Consider the following 23,769-nt stretch of genomic DNA (forward strand, 5'->3'; position numbering starts at 1 on the left):
CAAATCTCAATATGCCATAGTATGTGTTTTGTCCTGTGCTCTACTTTTTCCTCTCTCTTTCTCCTCAGTAGTTGTTAGCCTGGCTCTGCTGGCTATTGCTTCCTGTTAAAACTGAATTCTTCTCAATTCTCAAGTTCTCATAGGGCAAACACTATGAAAAAGCACTTGAATCACTGGGGTTCTCTCACTGATATTTTCCTTACAATACAAGCATCTTAATCCAGATACTGTTTTGAATTTTTGCTATGTGAATAAAACTGGATTGAACTGAAATGAAAAAAGTTGATGGTTTGGGATTTCCATAACAGCAACCTGATCAGCCTACTGGTAGGAAAACAGGAGTTACTCATCAGCAGCAACTGAACTTTCAACAGAAAAGAGAGAGATTTGTCCATTTGTAAATGAAGGTGTTTTTTTTCTTATATGAATGAAAGAAAATATAGTTTGTTAAATATCGGCTGACCCAAGTTAAATCTGTGGGTGGTAAATATGATAAATATGTTGGTTACTCTTCAACTTCATCAAGTAGAAGAATAACCATAGTAACCATAATTGAACTCCATAGTTCAGATTCAACAGTGCATATTTGACTGAGGTGTAGCTTTTAGCGTTTACGTTTTGCACATATTGCATACTGATACATACTGCATCTCTGTATGGTTCTCCAGCTGCACCGTGGCACACAAACAGGCACTTTACATTCAAATCCAAATTGTATTTGTCACACACACACAACCATACACAGTATGACATGAGGTGAAATGTTTATTGCTGTGCAATGCCCAACCATTAAATGACAGTAAGAATTGACAGTAATATTTACAGATTTACAGATCACTTCAAAAATTTACAGATTTTATTAATAAAAATAAATTATAAATTATAAGACGCATGCAAAAAGAAAAACCAGAGTGCGTGTGGAGATGTGATGTGTGTGGGAGAGTTCAGTCCTACACCTGGTTCAGGGCCCGAAAAGCCTGGGGGAAGATTCTTCTTCTTCAGGGTCATTAATATGGCCAAAAAAATCCCCTTCTCTCCCTGAAGGACCTGTACAGTACTTGCTGTCTCAAAGGGGCACGCAGCATCTTACTGCACACACCCAGGACACCGAGTGTTTAAGCTGCTGCCGTCTAGCAGGAGAATCAGGTTGCTGAGGTCGTGGACAAGCAGACTCAAGGACAGCTTTTAGAACAGGGCAATAACCCCAATCAATGCTAACAGCTGACCTGATTGGCTACTTCCCTGGACTTTTTGGGGGGCAATCATGTGGAATAAACATTCATTCTTTAATTTATTATTCATACCTTTTTTGCACTTTTTATCCACTTTAAAGTTTACTGTTTTGTGTTTTGTTGTGTTTAGCTGTGCTTAGTGCCGATATGGGACAATTTTGCAATTTCGTTATCATATCTTATATTTCAAACACACAAACATGTGAGTGGTATCAATCTCCTCCTCTTAGTCTTGGAAACCAAATGAGGATGCATCAGTTTAAAACTGTTGAACTATTAGCATAATCTTTGATAGTTGCTAAGCAACTATAGGCTAAATAGCTTACTTGATTACCTTCAAATTATAACAAATGTAGATTCAGTCATCTAGATTTAGCTCATGGGGGTTATTTGCTTTTGTTATTTGCATGTAAAATTTGATTTGTTGTTTTGCATGGGTGGAGTTGATTTCCCAGATGTAAACATGCTTGACACTGGAATGAATTTAGCTGTTCATCTACAGCATCTCCCTTATGCATTTTATGATGCAGGCTGACAGACCTCCTCTATTTTCACATAAAAACCTTGCCGGTACAGGTTTACTATATATTACACAGAATATTGGGACCTCTTTTATTAGAAAGTGTGTCAGGAAAGTGAAAAGGCCTGGGAACATTTAGCTGGAAACTTCATTAAGGGTTGAACTGAAGGTCTGTTGGATGATGGGATGGCACAATTCAGTGAAATCATGAGTGTGTAATTTTACACACATACAATGGTGAGGCACACAGGCAGGTCAGCAAAGTGATGGCAAAGTTCAACAGAAGCTGGGAGCTTGCTTTTGCATGTGGAAGTTCAATTTATGTGTGTAGCTTGTGTAATTGAAAGTTTGCAAATGTGCTTGTGTGCGCATGTGCGTATGTGTGTGAGATCAGAGGTCCTGTGTTAAGGACAGGCCTGCTAAGTAGGCCAACAGCTGCTTCCCTGGCAATTCATCTCCAGTCAGCTTTGAAGCCTGCTTTTTCCTCTTATTATTTCAAACCAGGCACATTTGACATATTAATTGAGCTTTCTTTTGTATTCTGGTACACTGACCATCGCGCACATCATTTTTACTTGCCGCACTTTTACACAAACACAATTAACATCCCTTTGTAGATACAAGCATCTGAGAAACACAAGTGACCAGGTGTTAGTTCCAAGGCTGGTTTATCTATTATGTATTCAAATAAAGGCAACATATTCACCACCTGCATGTGTGTGTGTGGTAGCGTGGGTGTTTATAATTGCGCATTGCAGAAATTACAAACGCTGCTGCTCTGTCCCTCTACCACCCATCGGATGTGTGTGTGTGTTTTTGTGCCCTTTGATGGTGGACAAAAGACCAGTTCTCCCTTGATCACTCATTTCTTCTCTCTCTTTGCTCTTGTTCTTTTCTAACTCGTTTTTCCATCTCTTCTTAACAAAAATGGAAAAATAAACTACAGAGTAAAATACTGAACAGCGGCACAAACACGTGCACACACACTATCCCTCTTTTTGTCCATCACTCTTCATGGCGCACGCAGCGAAGTGCATTCAAGTGAAGCAGAGCACACAGCTGTGAACCAGCCCAGGGGCTTGTCCTCTCTCTCTTTCTCTTTCTCCCTTTCTGTGTATGTCTGTGTGTCTTGACAGCTTGGACCACTGGGAAACAACCAGAGGTGTAAACAGGTCAACATGAGAATGAGGGCACTCTCGGTGCACGAGAAACAATCAGAGAGTAGCATCGTTTATTCAAAGAACTGTCTGTGCTTGCTGTTTAATTAGAATATTCAGCATCTTCACACACACGGGTACACACAAACTGAGTGGTTAATCTGTGTTAGAGTTGATAGATGACCACAGTCAGCGGTCAGCCTTTTTCCTCCCTACAGCTGCTGTGCCACATGCTCACTTGGAGTGGTGAAGCACATGCAGCAGGCCTCCAGTGTAAGCATGGTAAACTGCCGGGGACACTGGTTATATAATCACAGCATGTGTTCACTGTCACTGTGGTCTGGGCGAAATCTCCTGCATTTGGTGGTCTTCTCTGTCAGTATTCCACCTGCACTGTCCAGCTTTGATGAGTGTAGCAGCACTAAGAGTTTTGGTTCAACAGCTGTTTAACCCGAGTCCACTTAATATATGAGCATCCTCTCACATACCTCATCGATTACTGTTAACCTCATGTCAGCTGTATATGTGGTTAGTTTTACGGGTGATTTACGAAAGTTGTTGAAACTGTTTTCTGAACACAGGCACAGCTGGTTCATTTCAATATCAAGCTGGGCCAGTCACAAAAATCTGTAATTTGCAGTCTTATCACTGCACTCTCCTTGTAAATACAGTACTTTAAAAAATAATTTTTTTTTACAGCAAAACCCAGTTTGTACTGGCACAGCGTGTTACTAAATCAAGCCCTTAATCTCCAAGAGAACACTGGTCACCCATCTAAGTTTTGGATGTGGGGTTTTCAAATTTATAACAGTTTGGAATTCTGGAAAAAGCATTTAATGGTAAAACTTGAAGAGAGACGTCATTTGAACTACAGTATCTTCTACAGTATCTTCTAGTTTCTGATAATATATCTCTTTTTAAATGTAATGGCAGGTTTTCATTTAGTGTCCATCATTTGGTAAATGGTCTGTATTTGTATAGCGCTTTACTTGGTCCTAAGGACCCCAAAGCGCTTTACACTATACACAATCATCCACCCATTCACACACTGGTGATGGCAGCTACATTGTAGCCACAGCCGCCCTGGGGCGCACTGACAGAGGCGAGGCTGTCAGACACTGGCGCCACCGGGCTCTCTGACCGCCACCAGTAGGCAATGGGTGAAGTGTCTTGCCCAAGGACACAACGACCGAGACTGTCTGAGCCGGGGCTTGAACCGGCAACCTTCCTTGTATGTAACTAAAGCTACAAGTAACTAATGTAAATGAAAATTCCCTGGCATTTATATATCAATGAGCGCAATGTTTTGTTTGAGGTCTAGGAAGTCTTCTTTTAACCTCTTCAGACAGAGCTGACTTCTTTGTCTTGGACAACTTCCCTCTATGACAACACCATAAGATTCACGAGTGATTTGGTCAATAGTTTTTCCTTTTTCCTCCTCCTCAGTGTAATTATGTGTGTGGTAGACAGTGACAATATTTGGCATGGCTGGCTCTGTTCCTGACTGACTGGCACGTATTTGAGTAACAGAAACACAATTAGTCACAACTCAAGACAGGGGTGAGAACCAGTTTTTGCAGTCATTATATCACTGAGTAATTTATTGCTGACTGTGGAAGCATAGCGTGACTCTTACCTGTATGTATTCAAAATTGAAAAGAGAACGAAGGAGGGTTGACATCAAGGGAAAACACTCATCATTGAGGCAATTCAGTGTGAGAAGATACATTTTTTCACTGTGTGTTCATGTGTGTACAACAATTACTAATCTTAACTAAGAGTATCCAGTTTCTGATGATTTCTGCTGGTTTATTTTTACAGCTCTGATATCTGCTGGCTGCTGCACCAACTCATGTAGGAGTGTTAAACTTTGGGACAGGTGAGTCCCTGGAATTCTTATCTTTTATATATTATATCTGAACTTTTTATATTATTTTATATTATTTCATATTTAGAAGATATGGTTAAATCACTATGTGGTGGAGCTGTTTTTAACATAAAAGTCCGGTGTGCAAAATACTTTTGAGTGCCAAGACTTTATCACAAGTGACCTCAATGCGGAAAAAGTTTTGTGATCTTTATTTATTATTTCAGTTATCTTAACTGTCATTATATCAAATGAACAGGTTTGCGAGTAACTATGTACCAGTCTGATGTTTTCCAGTTCCAGTGTGTTGGAACACAGATCAACACAGATCCCCCAATACTACAGTGCCAATACCAGTGTTCAATTTCTGATAATCATTTATCAGATCATTTGCGAAGCAACACCAGACTTGACGTAAACATTGCTTCCCTTACTTTGTCATTTAAAATGTAACATATATATAATCAATACAATATAATCCGAACATATACATTTGGTAAATAGGTGTTTAGTAATTAACTAACAAATGATAAAATCAAACGATTAAAGAAAAAAAAGTTTAGCTCAGTTTACGAGTTGATGGAGGCAGTTCTCATTTACAGTCAAATTAGCTCCACCTTTCCCTGCTCTCAGGCTGAGTGAATGACTGATTTTCTTGTCCTTTCATTGTGCTTGGATAAATAATTCTTAAATAAATAAAAATTAAAAATAAATAAATAAAAATAAATAAACTACTGATATAATTCTAATAGCCTAGGGTTGGAATAAGGGTAGAAATAAGTCATCACAAATGATGACTTACACATACCAGGATAATATTTATATTTGATAAGAACATATTATTTTATGCAAGTGTTACACCAAATATAACAAGAGTGAGAACAAGCAAGACGATTTCACAGGAAAGCATTGCTATTAAGACAGAATTAGTCTGAAGTTCAGTTGAAATACTGGATTTGTAAATTATTATCTACAAGGGTACATAACGGACAAAAAAAAGTCCAGTATCAAATCCAGAAATGATCAAATTTGGCAACCCCTTTTAATTTATTCAGTCGGTAATATGTGAAAACCCAATAAATTCAGAGAGAACAGAGAATGTAAATCATCTTCAGGTTATGAAAATTTGGAAAAACATGGAGTAGGTAACACCTTTGGTAGTTGAAGTGCTGACATAAGAAGCCATCTTGGGCAATGGATAGTGTTGGAAAAGGCAAATTGTGTGTGTGTGTGAGAGGTCACTGCTTTAATGCATCAACTGAGTGATGTGACTTGGTTAATATTTAATGTTGAAGTGCCTAATGGATGAATAAATCAACCTTCATCTTTACCTGGAGTTGACAGATTTCTGCATTCTGAACCCAGAAACTACACACACACACACACACACACACACACACACACACACACACACACACACACACACACACACACACACACACAAATGACAGCACGTTTTTTGTTTCTTTCCTGTCTTTCAGCTTCGATGCTTCCTTACCATGACATGCCTCTTGATGAGATGCTGCTGTGACAACATGCACCCCAGAGAGAGCAGAAGGGGCAAGAGGATCGATACATACAGTCGCATAAATGATCAGGCCAATCAAAACTTCGCAGTGAACAGCGACAACAAGCAGACATAAATACTCTCTCTGCCTTTTCTGCGGTTGCTGCTACTGATGCTGCTATGCATTTACTGAGGACCACCAGAAAAAACGAATGTCATTGTTCAGATGGGCGAAGATTTGTCCCTGCATTGCCAAAAGGAACAGAAGAAAACAAAACAACTGAGAATCTGCAGTTGCCAATTATAAAGCCCTACCTCTTTGGAAAGACAGAGCCCTTATGGATAAATTAAGTTATATATCAAGAGTAGTTGTTCCTGCTAACTGTCTCTTCGCTGTCACGCCTGTGAGCATTTGAAAATTAAAATGTGTGAAAACGCAGTTTTAGGTAATGGTAACTACTTTTACAAAGTAATTGTGGATCTGGAATTGAAGCACAAAGTTTACTTTAACCTCTCAACATCTGTTAGATTACCAGTGACAAGTTTGCGGTTAGTATTAGGTTCATGTCTACTTTTTATATTGAATTGTAACCAATTGAAAATCTTAAAACTGTTAGACCAACATGCATGTAAAAGAACTGATTTGAAAAGCAACATTTTCTAGTTTATGAAACTATTCTTGTTTAGCATGTGGCTTAAACTTAATTATAACCTTTTCCTCATTTGGTTCACCTGGTGGATGTTAGGAGGTTAACATTTTTTGTGGATAAATTTGATAGTTTTGGCCATAATTGTCAGAAATTATATTTCTATTCACTACAGAATTTCTCAAGATGTAAGACAAGAAACTAATTTGACAATTGGCAGTCAGAAAGGATGGGACAAGCCACTTTCGTTTTTGAGTTTTAGCTAGTTGTTACTACATACATCTACTGAGGCATGACCACAGTGTGCAGTATTAGAGCCAACCATGTACAGGCCCTGACTACAAAATATATAGAAAAACATATGTACCTATAATTATATACACACATGTATTGAAGAATACACATAAAACACTAAAAATACATATCACTACAAAAAAGTAATAAAAGCAAATATGGATTAAAAACATACATCAGCATAACATCAACACACAGGTGATAGGACAAAATATGGTCTCTGGTAGGGGCCCCAAAATGTGATTGTAAACATGCTTTTGTTCCTACACAATGAGTATTAAATATATATACACACACGCACACACACAGTCATGTGTTTAACTCTTGCAGTAAGTTACATTAATTTCCTGTGGATTTGCTCTAAATGTACCCATTCTGCCTTTCCTTTGCTTTTGTTACAATTGTGGATGCGTATATTAAATACATATATGTTTTAGATAATGAGGTCAGTGAATGAACAAATATCTCAAAACGTCTTGATGCAATCATCCAGGTAAGTAAATCTCCAAAAGTTGAATTTGTTCATCTGGACGTAAATCTCCAAAAGTTGAATTTGTTCATCTGGGAGAAACGTTTCGTCACTCATCCAAGTGACTTCTTCAGTCTCAGCTGACTGCAGGTTTCCCCAAATCTTAACCCAGGAACGCTGGTTAGAGCGTGGAGTCAAGGAAGCCATTTACGTGAAAAGGGAAAGACCATCTCTGAATCGAGGAGGGGGCTTAAGGGTACATCTTTCGCCATCTTACAATGCTGTGATTGCAGCCATTCCCCAACTCTCTGTGAATGGTACTCATGGCCATTGATCAGTGGTCTTTGAGTGGTCAGTGGTTGTTGATCAATGGGCTTAATTTGCATAATTAAGATTAAGGAACTGACCTCCCAGACCATTGTTCCTTCAGTGTGCTGGTTTCAGTCATTATGCCAATGTACTGTTTATAAGATTGGGGAAACCTGCAGTGAGCTGAGACTGAAGAAGTCACTTGGATGAGTGACGAAACATTTCACTCACAAAACACTACATCCAGAACAGAATCAACTTTTGGAGAAATATCTCAAAAGCTTAGTGTTCAGACTGAATTTGTTTTTGTAACTTTCACTTTTTCTCTACTTCTAGCCACCACAGGTATCATTCAAACTCATTTCTCTAAAGGAATACAATCTTTAAAAGGGTTTAAGGCCCCATTCACACATGCCCAGAGAACGTTTGGAAGCCGCTGGCAATCACCGGTCGATATGAAAAGACGTGTTTTCCTGACCAGTTGGTGAGCGGTTGTGGAAGTTGCTGATTGTTGCTAGCCCTAGAGACTGGCCAGTGACCTTGTGGCAACCATTACCCATAGTTTTCATGGAAGCTGCTGACTTGTCTGCAAAAACTCACCAACTACTTGTTCATCTGTAGTGAAACTGTGAAAAAAGCAGCTCAAACTGGAAACACAAACCATTTACCTTCAAATATAAAAGATGGATGTAGGCCTTGGTTTCTAAAGTCCCATCTTGAAGCGTCAAGGTAAAGAGTTTTGCGATTGCCATCTTAGTATTCTGAAACCACATTTGAAAAGATAGACAGGTCTGATTTTGAAACCCCATATCAATTCAATTCAATTCAATTTTATTTATACAGCGCCAAATCACAAAAGTGCCTCAAGGGGATTTATATTGTAAGGTAGACCCTACAATAATACCTACAGAGAAAAACCCAACAATCAAATGACCCCCTATGAGCAAGGACTTTGGTGACAGTGGGAAGGAAAACTCCCTTTGAACAGGAAGAAACCTCTGGCAGAACCAGGCTCAGGGAGGGGCGGGGCCATCTGCCGCGACTGGTTGGGGAGAGAGAAGGAAAACAGGATAAATCATTCAGCATACCCCAAATAATTCTCTTCCCTAAAACACAGCATGACTAAGACTTACCAAATTTACTTTGGTATTTATTTTTAGTGTGACCCCAAAATGAGCGGAAAAGCTTTTACAGCAGAAAAGTCTTTAAAAATCTGAGGGCTGTAGACTTTCGAAGGAGACTACGTCTTTTGTAACCACAGGTTTGGCTCTATGGTGGACATTAAAAAGAAATGCAGGTTTAGGCACTTGCATGCTGGCTTCACCTTTCAGACCCAGCACCTACATCCATCTTTTATACTGTCAAAAAATAGTTTAAAAAAATAGCTGGAGATTAGCATAATAGGTCACTTTCAACCATAACCACTACTAGCCTAATCCTGACCTACAACAAACTTTAACTTACATTTTGTCTTTCCCTTGTTTTTTCACATCATTCACTGGTGCAAACAAAATTATATCTCTGCAAAATGTTATACAAGTACAGTAATTGTTACAAAAATAGTGGTCAAAACTATGAAACTAAAATTCATTTTGTAATAGATTTTTAATTTTTAAAAAATCCACATCAAATTCCAGATTCCTCTTACTATATTTGGAAGTATTGTTGAATTTTTGTGAAATAAAGTTCTTGCTTAATAATGAGACATTTATTTAAAGGGTTACTGTGAGAATAGGATGTCAGGGATCGAGGGGATATATGTTTAAATATTTTCTTGTTTAGTTTCTGCTCCTTATTCAGCTTTGTGTCAAGATGTGTTCATATACCAACAACGTCATGTACTCTAAACCTTGTGTCAACATCAAATCATATATGTAGCTGTGTGTGCTTTTCGTTTTCCACACCTCTGGGTTTTATGGATAACAGGCTTGAGCAATGTTTTCTCATTGGATAGGAAGAAACTCAGGCATGAAAATTACTACTATCAGACACTGTTTTCAGTTAAAACACCAGAAAAAATTGTCAACTTAAAATTTTAACTGGTGTGTTTTCTTAGCTTTAAAGACATTTTAAGACTTTTAGACTTTTCAGATGTCAGTTAACCACAGGATATACTGATATCAGTCTCCCCCCCCCCCCCCCCCCCCAAAAAAAAAAAAAAAAAAATTGTGAAGGATTAACTACTATGGGTTGGTAAACATAAAAGCCAAGCTTTGTTTATTATATCAATTTTTAAAGTTGTTGGGGTTTCAATGTCACTTGCTCCTTGTCCCTTTCCCCCATTTTATTACACATGCCCTTTTTTGGAAGGACACACTAAAGAACAGATTATAGAATTTAGAATAATGCAGCCATTCTTTACTGTTCTTAACTGTTCACTGTTCCGTTAGCAATTTCATAGTAGCATCTTGTAGATCCTAGCACTTAACACATATGTTCCAGACTGTACTGATTTAAGTACAGACTCTCTCGCCCCAATGATACCTTACTTTATTTATAAACTCTCTGTTTTTGCTCAACATGAAATAGAAAGCAATTGAAACTATTTGAAGTTTTTACCACTACTTTCATTTGCCCATAGGTAGCTAAAATGCACACAATCAAAGGTTTCAGAGTACCAGAAATGCTTCTGATTTCACTTTAGGGCAGAACTGAACCATTGTTTTCTACTGTTTGCTTCTCACTATCTGTTTTCTTGTTACTGCTCAGATGTGTGGAAAACATTTTACTTGGTGCATACCTAATGACTCACAGTAATATCGACATAAAGACATCCACACATATACAGTTATCAAAACTCTATTCTGTATAACTTCTTCACCCTGAGTCTCTAGATTTGTTGAAAGGTTAACAAGGCAGAAAATACTACTATATTATCAAAGACCTTGTTTGTTTTTAAAAAGTCAAGAGTAGTAAATCTACTTAGTTTTATAAATATATAGGTTATTATTTTTGACTTCTTGGTATTATAAAACTACTTATTCTATTCAGAGACATATGTAAAAGCTAATAAAGTGACTTTATGTAAAAATGGCTCAGTTGAGTTAGAATTGGTGGATTCACACACACACACACACACACACACACACACACACACACACACGATGAAGCAACTAAAAGCCAATTGAAGTATAGAGTATAGAGTTGTAACCAACTATTGGATTAATGGTTTTAATTAGTGCCAATTTTATGGACAACCATCTTTTTCAGGTGGTGAGTAAAGGTTGAGTAATAATACCCACAAATGAGATCTCATTCTATTTAGAACAGGCCATTCCTAAGCTACAGACACTGAGTGTTAAGCTCAACTGCGTTGATTCATTCTGAGGACAAAATGCAAATTTGGAGCAGGAAAAGCCTTTTCCAGGAGAGCGTCCAAAAGTAACATACTGCTTTGTTTCAGTAGATGCTACATATAGCAAATTTTGTAGGAGCACAATTTGCTACTACCCCATTAAAAACTTGCACCGTGTGTACAGTATGACATTATTTATTAGAACATTAGTATACAGTACATGTATTTGTACATGTGCATGCTCTTGCATGCAAGGAGAAGAGACTGAGTTCACTGACTGACAGTGAAAACGGTTCCCAACTACTTATTGGCTTGGAATGAAAAGTGCATATGTATCATGTCAAATATGATATGTATCATATCATATCAAATTCTCAGTTATCCACCTCTTGGTGGTCTCAGGAGCGTTGAAGAAAGACAATAGGACTTCTCTGAATATTTGAAAGATATTGAACACATAAATTAACTATTCAATGAACCATTCAAAATAAAGAATTGCCCAAAACAAAGATAAAGACAGAATAAAGAAAGAGGAGAAGCACAAATGTTTTCATTTAAAGTGTCTCAGTTTCAAATCATTTTGAGTGAAAAATATAACTTAGTTCCCTTCAACGTGACTAAACTCATATGCAAGGTCACTTTGAGTGGGTGCACTAAGAAATACAACCACCATTGTATTTTGTTGTCATCTTTTGTCTCCAGTAGCTGTTGAAGGATTTGTGCGGTTTCAATCAGAGGCATCTTATTAACACATAAATCAACGATTCCCTGAACTATTCAAAATAAAGAATTCGCCAAATAGTAGAATTAAGGAAAAAGGAAAACCACAAGTGTTTCCATTTGAGGGGTCTCTACTCGAAATGTTCTTTAAGTGAACCATGTTAACTAGTGTTTGCTTCAAAGCGTCTAATTGCTGTAAACTCGTATGGAAGGTCACTTTGAGTGGGTGCACTTAGGAACAGTGTTGGGAAGGTTACTTTTAAAATGTATTCTACTGCAGATTACAGAATACATGCCCCAAAATGTATTTTGTAATGTATTCCGTTACGTTACTCAATGAGAGTAACGTATTCTGAATACTTTGGATTACTTAATATATTACCATGTTTTTTACATGAATGTACTATTGCTGTGTGATTTATTACTGAAGGTTACTCACCATACCAATAGCAACTAGAATTTTAAATCTTAATATAAAATGAGTAACAGTAGGTGGACATTAGGTAAGGCTGCACTTTTTGCAGTCATCTCGTATAGAAAACTATTCCTTGCATGTATAAAACAGGTCCGCGGCTCCGAACTGTAGTAAAGGTACCTCTGGCTAATACGGGCTCGTAGCTGAAAACTAGCTTTACTTTGTTTTCTGTGTCAACTTTGCTGGTGAGACACAGAGAGAGGTGTTGAAAGGCTGCTCCAAAGGAACGTATTGTTTCGGAGGAAAACATGAACACAGTGTACAGTCGAGTCTTAATAGCTTACTTACAACTGGGCTTGTCAGGCACTCTTTTTGGCTGCAGTGGTTATTATTATATTTACATGTTCATTATAATACAGACTTATAATGAACGCTCTTCCTTACCAGTGAGTCCGGAAGATCTTTTGGAATATCCTGTGTTGTCTGTGTTTCCAAATCCATGTGGGATACCTGGACATGAGTCTCCTTTTATATGAACTCAATACTCCTCTTGCAGTCCTACCCACATTTAAATCAATGAAATTCAATAATGAAACTAATGGCTGGCTAATAGTGACGGGATTTCCGGCTCTTTTTAGAGAACCTCTTTCGGCTCCCAACCGGCTCTTCAGGTTGTTTTGTTGCTTTAATTAATTTATTATTAACAACAATATAAAATTATGCACAAAAGGACTTACTAATGTAAAAACAAAATGTGGTTTTATTTATATATGTTTATATATAAATATATACGGTGGCCCCTAGAGACAAAGCACGTACAAACGCACAAGCACGTACAAACTCCAAAACACATTTCTAGCGTTAACTGAACTTCCAAAACAGAGCTACCTAGATCACTTAAATTACACAATTGAAAGCATATGTGTATTGTTTGTGTATTTATACACAAGCACTCATATATATTCAAATAATTCAAAAAAATGTTCATTTACCTTTTACTACCACACTTCCTGGCTTGTGTAGCCACTAGGTAACAAAAGCTCAACACTGCGCCTAGCATCCTGGAGCACTTCTGTTGTGTTTGTACGTGTTTTGGTGTTTGTACGTGCTTTGGAGTTTTTCTGTTTCGGAGTTTTTACGTGTTTTGGAGTTTGTACGTGCTTCGGGATTTGTACGTGCTTTGTCTCTAGCGGCCACCGTAAATATACTTTTATTTGTTCACTCCACATAAAATGTAATAAATAAATCATATAATACAAAAACCAACTACTTACATTTCAACTTTTAACTATTTAAATTTTCATCTTTTTCCTTTTAAACAAATTTAAAGTGAAACAACACAAAACACTGCAAACCACAACAAAGTGAAATATAAATTAAAATATGAAAACAAAAAGAAGATGCACATTCTCTGTCATATGGGCCTGCATGAATAAACTTTCTGAATCCTTTATCATCCGTAACTGAAAATAGTTGTGGATGATTACTTTACCTTTCTAATGTTACGTTGTTGTCTCTGGGTCTCTTTCTCTCTTTCCCTCCTATTCTGCTCCTGTGCTACTGAGAGTGTAACTACCGCCCCTCTTCCCAGCGCAAAGCACAAGGCTTGTGTGCAGAGTGAAGGGGAAAAAAGGGCGAGAGAAAGGGTGAGAGAAAGAAAGAAAAAAAACCACGGCTCCCAATAAGGAGTCGGCTTGCGTAGTTCACTTCAAAGAGTCGGCTCTAAGAGCCATTTCATTCGCAACCGACACATCACTACTGGCTAACGACTGTTGTAGTACCCCATTGTATTTTGTTGTCATCTTTTGTTTCCAGTAGCTGTTGAAGGTTTTGTGCGGTTTTAATCACAGTCATCTTATTAACACATAAATCAACGATTCCCTGAACTATTCAAAATAATGAATTCCCCAAATAGGAGCACTAAGGAAAAAGGAAAAGCACAAGTGTTTCCATTTGAGGGGTCTCTACTTGATATTCTTTAAGTGAAACATATACAGCAAAGCCACATAGAATGTTTTTCTATTTGGTGTTCTATTTGAAGTTTGCTTCAAAGTGTCTAATTGCTGTAAACTCATATGCAAGTTCACTTTGATTAGGTGCACTTAGGAAAAGAACCACCATTGATATGAAGCACAGGACATGTAGCTTCAAATATTTATGAATTTCTTATGTATAGCTCTAATCCATGATTACTATATTAGACCTAATGAGTACAACAATTAGCACGTAATGTACTCAGAATCCAAGTAAGTGCTTAAGTCTCTGTAATGTTCATGACCAATCTTATGCTTATTGAATACATATATAACAAGGGTATCAGTGAAAAAGCTGATGTCTTGAATGTAATACTTTGTTGCTGAGATCAAGAGTATAATTGCTAACACCTACAGAACCCAAAATTCCAGGTGGTAATAGTCTTTTTTGTTATGATGGTGAATAATTCCTTAAATTATGTCATTGTTTCATCCTGATGTGAACCCAATCCAAGATTATCTCAAAGGAAGCACTTGGGAAAAAAAGAATCATTCCATTTTCATTCCATGAAATCTTGACAATTCAGTTCATTTCAACTGTATTTATACACCACCAAATCACGACAACAGACGTCTCTAGGCGCTTTATATTGTATGTAGACCTTACAATAAAAAATTCAGAGAAAAACCCAACAATCATATGATCCCCTATGAGAAAGAACTTTGGTGATACTGGGAAGGAAAAACTCCCTGCTGTGGAAGAGAGCCAGAGATTAATAACGAGTGTGATTAAATGCAGAGAGATCTATTAACACATGTTGAGTGAGATAGGTGACTACAAGGAAATACTCAGTGCATCATGGGAATCCAGTCTACACCTATTGCAGCATAACTAAGGGAGGACTCAGGGTCATCTGATCCAGCCCTAACTATATGCTTTAGCAAAAAGGAAAGTTTAACGCTTAAGTTGTAATAAGGAATTTTATGTTAACAGGACATAAAGATTTCGGAATGTCAAAATACAATTTAAATCAAAATTCTTACTATATTCAGAATTCAAATAAGTGCTTATGTTGCCGTGATGTTGGTGACTAATTTGTGAAATGATGATTTCATTTGACCCTGATGCAAAACATAAAAAGCCATGCATCCACTGAGACAGAAGATGCCTACAAAACACTCTTTGTTGATGACATATACAGCACGAAAACTTGCACTTACTGTAGTTTGAATTCCAGTTGGTGACAGTTGTTTTAAATGATGGTGAACAAGTCCTGAAATAATCTGGCTGTGTGATCCTGATGTAATACAATCAAGATTACTTCGAAAGGAAGCACTTAGGAAAACAAGAACCATCAGTGTCTCCGTTTGAGGTGATCTTTCTGTGATACGTCCTGAAAATGCAACGTCTGCTTAACTAAAGTTAACATGCATTGTTTAATCAAGTCCTGCAACCTTGGCAAAGAGGAAATATTTGCAACACAGATTTCTGATGGTCAAAATGTGCTACAATGCACAATGCAATGGTAATTTTACAGTGATCGTTGGCTGTAGAAGACATCAACAACACAACAACAATCAGCACTTACTATTTTAAGAATTCAAATAAGTGCTTATGTTGCCGTGATGTTGGTGACTAATTTGTGAAATGATGATTTCATTTGACCCTGATGAAAAACATAAAAAGCCATGCATCCACTGAGACAGAAGATGGCTTCAAAGCATTCTTTGTTGATGACATATACAGCATGAAGATTTGCACTTACTGTAGTTTAAATTTCAGTTGATGACAGTTGTTTTTAATGACAGTGAAACAGTACTGAAATAATGTAGCTTTATGATCCTGATGTAATACAATCAAGATTACTTCAAAAGGAAGCACTTAGGAAAAGAAGAACCATTAGTGTCTCCGTTCGAGGTGATCTTTCTGTGATACGTCCTGAAAATGTAACGTCTGCTTAAGTTAACATGGATCTTTATATCAAGTCTTGCAAACTTGGCAAAGAGGAAATATTTGCAACAAAGATTTCTGATGGTCAAAATGAGCTACAATGCATAATGCAATGTATCACTGTAATTTTACAGTGATTGTTGGCTGTAGAAGACATCAACAACACAACAACAATCAGCACTTACTATTTTAAGAATTCAAATAAGTGCTTATGTTGTCGTGATGTTGGTGACTAATTTGTGAAATGATGATTTCATTTGACTCTGATGAAAAACATAAAAAGCCATGCATCCACTGAGACAGAAGATGCCTGCAAAACACTTTGTTGGTGACATATACAGCACGAAAACTTGCACTTACTGTAGTTTGAATTCCAGTTGATGACAGTTGTTTTTAATGACAGTGAAACAGTACTGAAATAATGTAGCTTTATGATCCTGATGTAATACAATCAAGATTACTTCGAAAGGATGCACTTAGGAAAACATGAACCATTAGTGTCTCAGTTCGAGGTGATCTTAATGTGATACGTCCTGAAAATGTAAAGTCTGCTTAAGTTAACATGCATCTTTATATCAAGTCCTGCACCCTTGGCAAAGAGGAAAGATTTGAAACAAAGATTTCTGTTGGACAAAGTCAGCTACAATTCATGATGCAATGGTAATTTTACAGTGATTGTTGGCTGTAGAAGACATCAACAATACAACAACAATCAGCACTTACTATATTCAGAATTCAAATACGTGCTTATGTTGTCGTGATGTTGGTGACTAATTTGTGAAATGATGATTTCATTTGACCCTGTTGAAAAACATAAAAAGCCATGCATCCACTGGGACAGAAGATGCCTGCAAAACACTCTTTGTTGATGACATATACAGCACGAAAACTTGCACTTACCATAGTTTGAATTCCAGTTGATGACAGTTGTTTTAAATGATGTTGAACAAGTCCTGAAATAATCTGGCTGTGTGATCCTGATGTAATACAATTAAGATTACTTCAAAAGGAAGCACTTAGGAAAACAAGAACCATCAGTGTCTCCGTTTGAGGTGATCTTTGTGTGATACGTCCTGAAAATGTAACGTCTGCTTAACTATAGTTAACATGCATTGTTTAATCAAGTCCTGCAACCTTGGCAAAAAAGAAATATTTGCAACACAGATTTCTGATGGTCAGAATGAGCTACAATGCACAATGCAATGGTAATTTTACAGTGATCGTTGGCTGTAGAAGACATCAACAACACAACAACATTCAGCACTTACTATTTTAAGAATTCAAATAAGCGCTTATGTTGCCGTGATGTTGGTGACTAATTTGTGAAATGATGATTTCATTTGACCCTGATGAAAAAAATAAAAAGCCATGCATCCACTGAGACAGAAGATGGCTTCAAAGAATTCTTTGTTGATGACATATACAGCATGAAGATTTGCACTTACTGTAGTTTGAATTCCAGTTGATGACAGTTGTTTTTAATGACAGTGAAACAGTACTGAAATAATGTAGCTTTATGATCCTGATGTAATACAATCAAGATTACTTCAAAAGGAAGCACTTAGGAAAACATGAACCATCAGTGTCTCCGTTCGAGGTGATCTTTCTGTGATACGTCCTGAAAATGTAACGTCTGCTTAAGTTAACATGGATCTTTATATCAAGTCTTGCAAACTTGGCAAAGAGGAAATATTTGCAACAAAGATTTCTGATGGTCAAAATGAGCTACAATGCATAATGCAATGTATCACTGTAACTTTACAGTGATTGTTGGCTGTAGAAGACATCAACAACACAACAACAATCAGCACTTACTATATTCAGAATTCAAATAAGTGCTTATGTTGCCGTGATGTTGGTGACTAATTTGTGAAATGATGATTTCATTTGACCCTGTTGAAAAACATAAAAAGCCATGCATCCACTGAGACAGAAGATGCCTACAAAACACTTTGTTGATGACATATACAGTACGAAAACTTGCACTTACCATAGTTTGAATTCCAGTTGATGACAGTTGTCCTGAAATAATCTGGCTGTGTGATCCTGATGTAATACAATCAAGATTACTTCAAAAGGAAGCACTTAGGAAAACAAGAACCATCAGTGTCTCCGTTTGAGGTGATCTTTGTGTGATACGTCCTGAAAATGTAAAGTCTGCTTAAGTTAACATGCATCTTTATATCAAGTCTTGCAACCATGGCAAAGAGGAAATATTTGAAACAAAGATTTCCGATGGTCAAAATGAGCTACAATGCATAATGCAAAGGTAATTTTACAGTGATCGTTGGCTGTAGAAGACATCAACAACACAACAACAATCAGCACTTACTATTTTCAGAATTCAAATAAGTGCTTATGTTGTCGTGATGTTGGTGACTAATTTGTAAGATGATGATTTCATTTGACCCTGATGAAAAAACATAAAAAGCCATGCATCCACTGAGACAGAAGATGCCTACAAAACACTCTTTGTTGATGACATCAGGAGTACAACAATTAGCACTTACTGCAGTTTAAATTTCTAGTTGGTGACAGTTGTTTTTACATGATGGTGAACAAGTCCTGAAATAATCTGGCTGTGTGATCCTGATGTAATACAATCAAGATTACTTCAAAAGGAAGCACTTAGGAAAACAAGAACCATCAGTGTCTCCATTCGAGGTGATCTTTGTGTGATACGTCCTGAAAATGTAAAGTCTGCTTAAGTTAACATGCATCTTTATATCAAGTCTTGCAACCATGGCAAAGAGGAAATATTTGAAAGAAAGATTTCCGATGGTCAAAATGAGCTACAATGCATAATGCAAAGGTAATTTTACAGTGATCGTTGGCTGTAGAAGACATCAACAACACAACAACAATCAGCACTTACTATATTCAGAATTCAAATAAGTGCTTATGTTGCCGTGATGTTGGTGACTAATTTGTGAAATGATGATTTCATTTGACCCTGATGAAAAACATAAAAAGCCATGCATCCACTGAGACAGAAGATGCCTACAAAACACTCTTTGTTGATGACATATACAGCACGAAAACTTGCACTTACTGTAGTTTGAATTCCAGTTGGTGACAGTTGTTTTAAATGATGGTGAACAAGTCCTGAAATAATCTGGCTGTGTGATCCTGATGTAATACAATTAAGATTACTTCAAATGGAAGCACTTAGGAAAACATGAACCATTAGTGTCTCAGTTCGAGGTGATCTTAATGTGATACGTCCTGAAAATGTAAAGTCTGCTTAAGTTAACATGCATCTTTATATCAAGTCCTGCACCCTTGGCAAAGAGGAAAGATTTGAAACAAAGATTTCTGTTGGACAAAGTCAGCTACAATTCATGATGCAATGGTAATTTTACAGTGATTGTTGGCTGTAGAAGACATCAACAATACAACAACAATCAGCACTTACTATATTCAGAATTCAAATACGTGCTTATGTTGTCGTGATGTTGGTGACTAATTTGTGAAATGATGATTTCATTTGACCCTGTTGAAAAACATAAAAAGCCATGCATCCACTGGGACAGAAGATGCCTGCAAAACACTCTTTGTTGATGACATATACAGCACGAAAACTTGCACTTACCATAGTTTGAATTCCAGTTGATGACAGTTGTTTTAAATGATGTTGAACAAGTCCTGAAATAATCTGGCTGTGTGATCCTGATGTAATACAATTAAGATTACTTCAAAAGGAAGCACTTAGGAAAACAAGAACCATCAGTGTCTCCGTTTGAGGTGATCTTTGTGTGATACGTCCTGAAAATGTAACGTCTGCTTAACTATAGTTAACATGCATTGTTTAATCAAGTCCTGCAACCTTGGCAAAAAAGAAATATTTGCAACACAGATTTCTGATGGTCAGAATGAGCTACAATGCACAATGCAATGGTAATTTTACAGTGATCGTTGGCTGTAGAAGACATCAACAACACAACAACATTCAGCACTTACTATTTTAAGAATTCAAATAAGCGCTTATGTTGCCGTGATGTTGGTGACTAATTTGTGAAATGATGATTTCATTTGACCCTGATGAAAAAAATAAAAAGCCATGCATCCACTGAGACAGAAGATGGCTTCAAAGAATTCTTTGTTGATGACATATACAGCATGAAGATTTGCACTTACTGTAGTTTGAATTCCAGTTGATGACAGTTGTTTTTAATGACAGTGAAACAGTACTGAAATAATGTAGCTTTATGATCCTGATGTAATACAATCAAGATTACTTCAAAAGGAAGCACTTAGGAAAACATGAACCATCAGTGTCTCCGTTCGAGGTGATCTTTCTGTGATACGTCCTGAAAATGTAACGTCTGCTTAAGTTAACATGGATCTTTATATCAAGTCTTGCAAACTTGGCAAAGAGGAAATATTTGCAACAAAGATTTCTGATGGTCAAAATGAGCTACAATGCATAATGCAATGTATCACTGTAACTTTACAGTGATTGTTGGCTGTAGAAGACATCAACAACACAACAACAATCAGCACTTACTATATTCAGAATTCAAATAAGTGCTTATGTTGCCGTGATGTTGGTGACTAATTTGTGAAATGATGATTTCATTTGACCCTGTTGAAAAACATAAAAAGCCATGCATCCACTGAGACAGAAGATGCCTACAAAACACTTTGTTGATGACATATACAGTACGAAAACTTGCACTTACCATAGTTTGAATTCCAGTTGATGACAGTTGTCCTGAAATAATCTGGCTGTGTGATCCTGATGTAATACAATCAAGATTACTTCAAAAGGAAGCACTTAGGAAAACAAGAACCATCAGTGTCTCCGTTTGAGGTGATCTTTGTGTGATACGTCCTGAAAATGTAAAGTCTGCTTAAGTTAACATGCATCTTTATATCAAGTCTTGCAACCATGGCAAAGAGGAAATATTTGAAACAAAGATTTCCGATGGTCAAAATGAGCTACAATGCATAATGCAAAGGTAATTTTACAGTGATCGTTGGCTGTAGAAGACATCAACAACACAACAACAATCAGCACTTACTATTTTCAGAATTCAAATAAGTGCTTATGTTGTCGTGATGTTGGTGACTAATTTGTAAGATGATGATTTCATTTGACCCTGATGAAAAAACATAAAAAGCCATGCATCCACTGAGACAGAAGATGCCTACAAAACACTCTTTGTTGATGACATCAGGAGTACAACAATTAGCACTTACTGCAGTTTAAATTTCTAGTTGGTGACAGTTGTTTTTACATGATGGTGAACAAGTCCTGAAATAATCTGGCTGTGTGATCCTGATGTAATACAATCAAGATTACTTCAAAAGGAAGCACTTAGGAAAACAAGAACCATCAGTGTCTCCATTCGAGGTGATCTTTGTGTGATACGTCCTGAAAATGTAAAGTCTGCTTAAGTTAACATGCATCTTTATATCAAGTCTTGCAACCATGGCAAAGAGGAAATATTTGAAAGAAAGATTTCCGATGGTCAAAATGAGCTACAATGCATAATGCAAAGGTAATTTTACAGTGATCGTTGGCTGTAGAAGACATCAACAACACAACAACAATCAGCACTTACTATATTCAGAATTCAAATAAGTGCTTATGTTGCCGTGATGTTGGTGACTAATTTGTGAAATGATGATTTCATTTGACCCTGATGAAAAACATAAAAAGCCATGCATCCACTGAGACAGAAGATGCCTACAAAACACTCTTTGTTGATGACATATACAGCACGAAAACTTGCACTTACTGTAGTTTGAATTCCAGTTGGTGACAGTTGTTTTAAATGATGGTGAACAAGTCCTGAAATAATCTGGCTGTGTGATCCTGATGTAATACAATTAAGATTACTTCAAATGGAAGCACTTAGGAAAAGAAGAACCATCAGTGTTTCCGTTCGAGGTGATCTTAATGTGATACGTCCTGAAAATGTAACGTCTGCTTAACTATAGTTAACATGCATTGTTTAATCAAGTCCTGCACCCTTGGCAAAGAGGAAATATTTGCAGCAAAGATTTCTGATGGTCAAAATGAGCTACAATGCATAATGCAATGTATCACTGTAATTTTACAGTGATTTTTGGCTGTAGAAGACATCAACAACACAACAACAATGTGCACTTACTATGTTAAGAATTCAAATAAGTGCTTATGTTGTCGTGATGTTGGTGACTAATTTGTGAAATGATGATTTCATTTGACTCTGATGAAAAACATAAAAAGCCATGCATCCACTGAGACAGAAGATGCCTGCAAAACACTCTTTGTTGATGACATATACAGCACGAAAACTTGCACTTACTGTAGTTTGAATTCCAGTTGATGACAGTTGTTTTTAATGACAGTGAAACAGTACTGAAATAATGTAGCTTTATGATCCTGATGTAATACAATCAAGATTACTTCGAAAGGATGCACTTAGGAAAACATGAACCATTAGTGTCTCAGTTCGAGGTGATCTTAATGTGATACGTCCTGAAAATGTAACGTCTGCTTAAGTTAACATGCATCTTTATATCAAGTCCTGCACCCTTGGCAAAGAGGAAATATTTGCAACAAAGATTTCTGTTGGACAAAGTCAGCCACAATTCATAATGCAACGGTAATTTTACAGTGATTTTTGGCTGTAGAAGACATCAACAATACAACAACAATCAGCACTTACTATTTTAAGAATTCAAATAAGTGCTTATGTTGCCGTGATGTTGGTGACTAATTTGTGAAATGATGATTTCATTTGACTCTGATGCAAAGCATAAAAAGCCATGCATCCACTGAGACAGAAGATGCCTACAAAACACTCTTTGTTGATGACATCAGGAGTACAACAATTAGCACTTACTGCAGTTTAAATTTCTAGTTGGTGACAGTTGTTTTACATGATGGTGAACAAGTCCTGAAATAATCTGGCTGTGTGATCCTGATGTAATACAATCAAGATTACTTCGAAAGGAAGCACTTAGGAAAACAAGAACCATCAGTGTCTCCGTTTGAGGTGATCTTTCTGTGATACGTCCTGAAAATGTAAAGTCTGCTTAACTAAAGTTAACATGCATCTTTATATCAAGTCCTGCAACCTTGGCAAAAAGGAAAGATTTGAAACAAAGATTTCTGTTGGACAAAGTCAGCCACAATTCATGATGCAATGGTAATTTTACAGTGATTGTTGGCTGTAGAAGACATCAACAACACAACAACAATCAGCACTTACTATATTCAGAATTCAAATAAGTGCTTATGTTGTCGTGATGTTGGTGACTAATTTGTGAAATGATGATTTCATTAGACCCTGATGAAAAACATAAAAAGCCATGCATCCACTGAGACAGAAGATGCCTACAAAACACTTTGTTGATAACATATACAGCACGAAAACTTGCACTTACCATAGTTTGAATTCCAGTTGATGACAGTTGTCC

General features: G+C 36.9%; 1 protein-coding gene across 2 annotated transcripts in view; it reads left to right on the forward strand.

The window, feature by feature from the left end:
- Positions 1-10,136, forward strand: part of LOC146504907 (uncharacterized) — a 34,859-nt gene extending 24,723 nt beyond the window's left edge. For both annotated transcript variants that reach the window (XR_014877659.1, XM_085183145.1), the window contains exons 3-4: positions 4,731-4,788; positions 6,258-10,136. Coding sequence is in view for 1 of the 2 variants with exons in the window: in XM_085183145.1 (XP_085039271.1) it covers positions 4,731-4,788; positions 6,258-6,279 (80 nt within the window). In the remaining variant the exon portion in view is untranslated. The remainder of the gene's footprint in view (positions 1-4,730; positions 4,789-6,257) is intronic.
- The last annotated feature ends 13,633 nt before the right edge of the window (positions 10,137-23,769 follow it).

The sequence above is a fragment of the Neolamprologus multifasciatus genome, chromosome 13, assembly GCF_963576455.1.
Source record: "Neolamprologus multifasciatus chromosome 13, fNeoMul1.2, whole genome shotgun sequence".
Lineage (NCBI taxonomy): Eukaryota > Metazoa > Chordata > Actinopteri > Cichliformes > Cichlidae > Neolamprologus > Neolamprologus multifasciatus.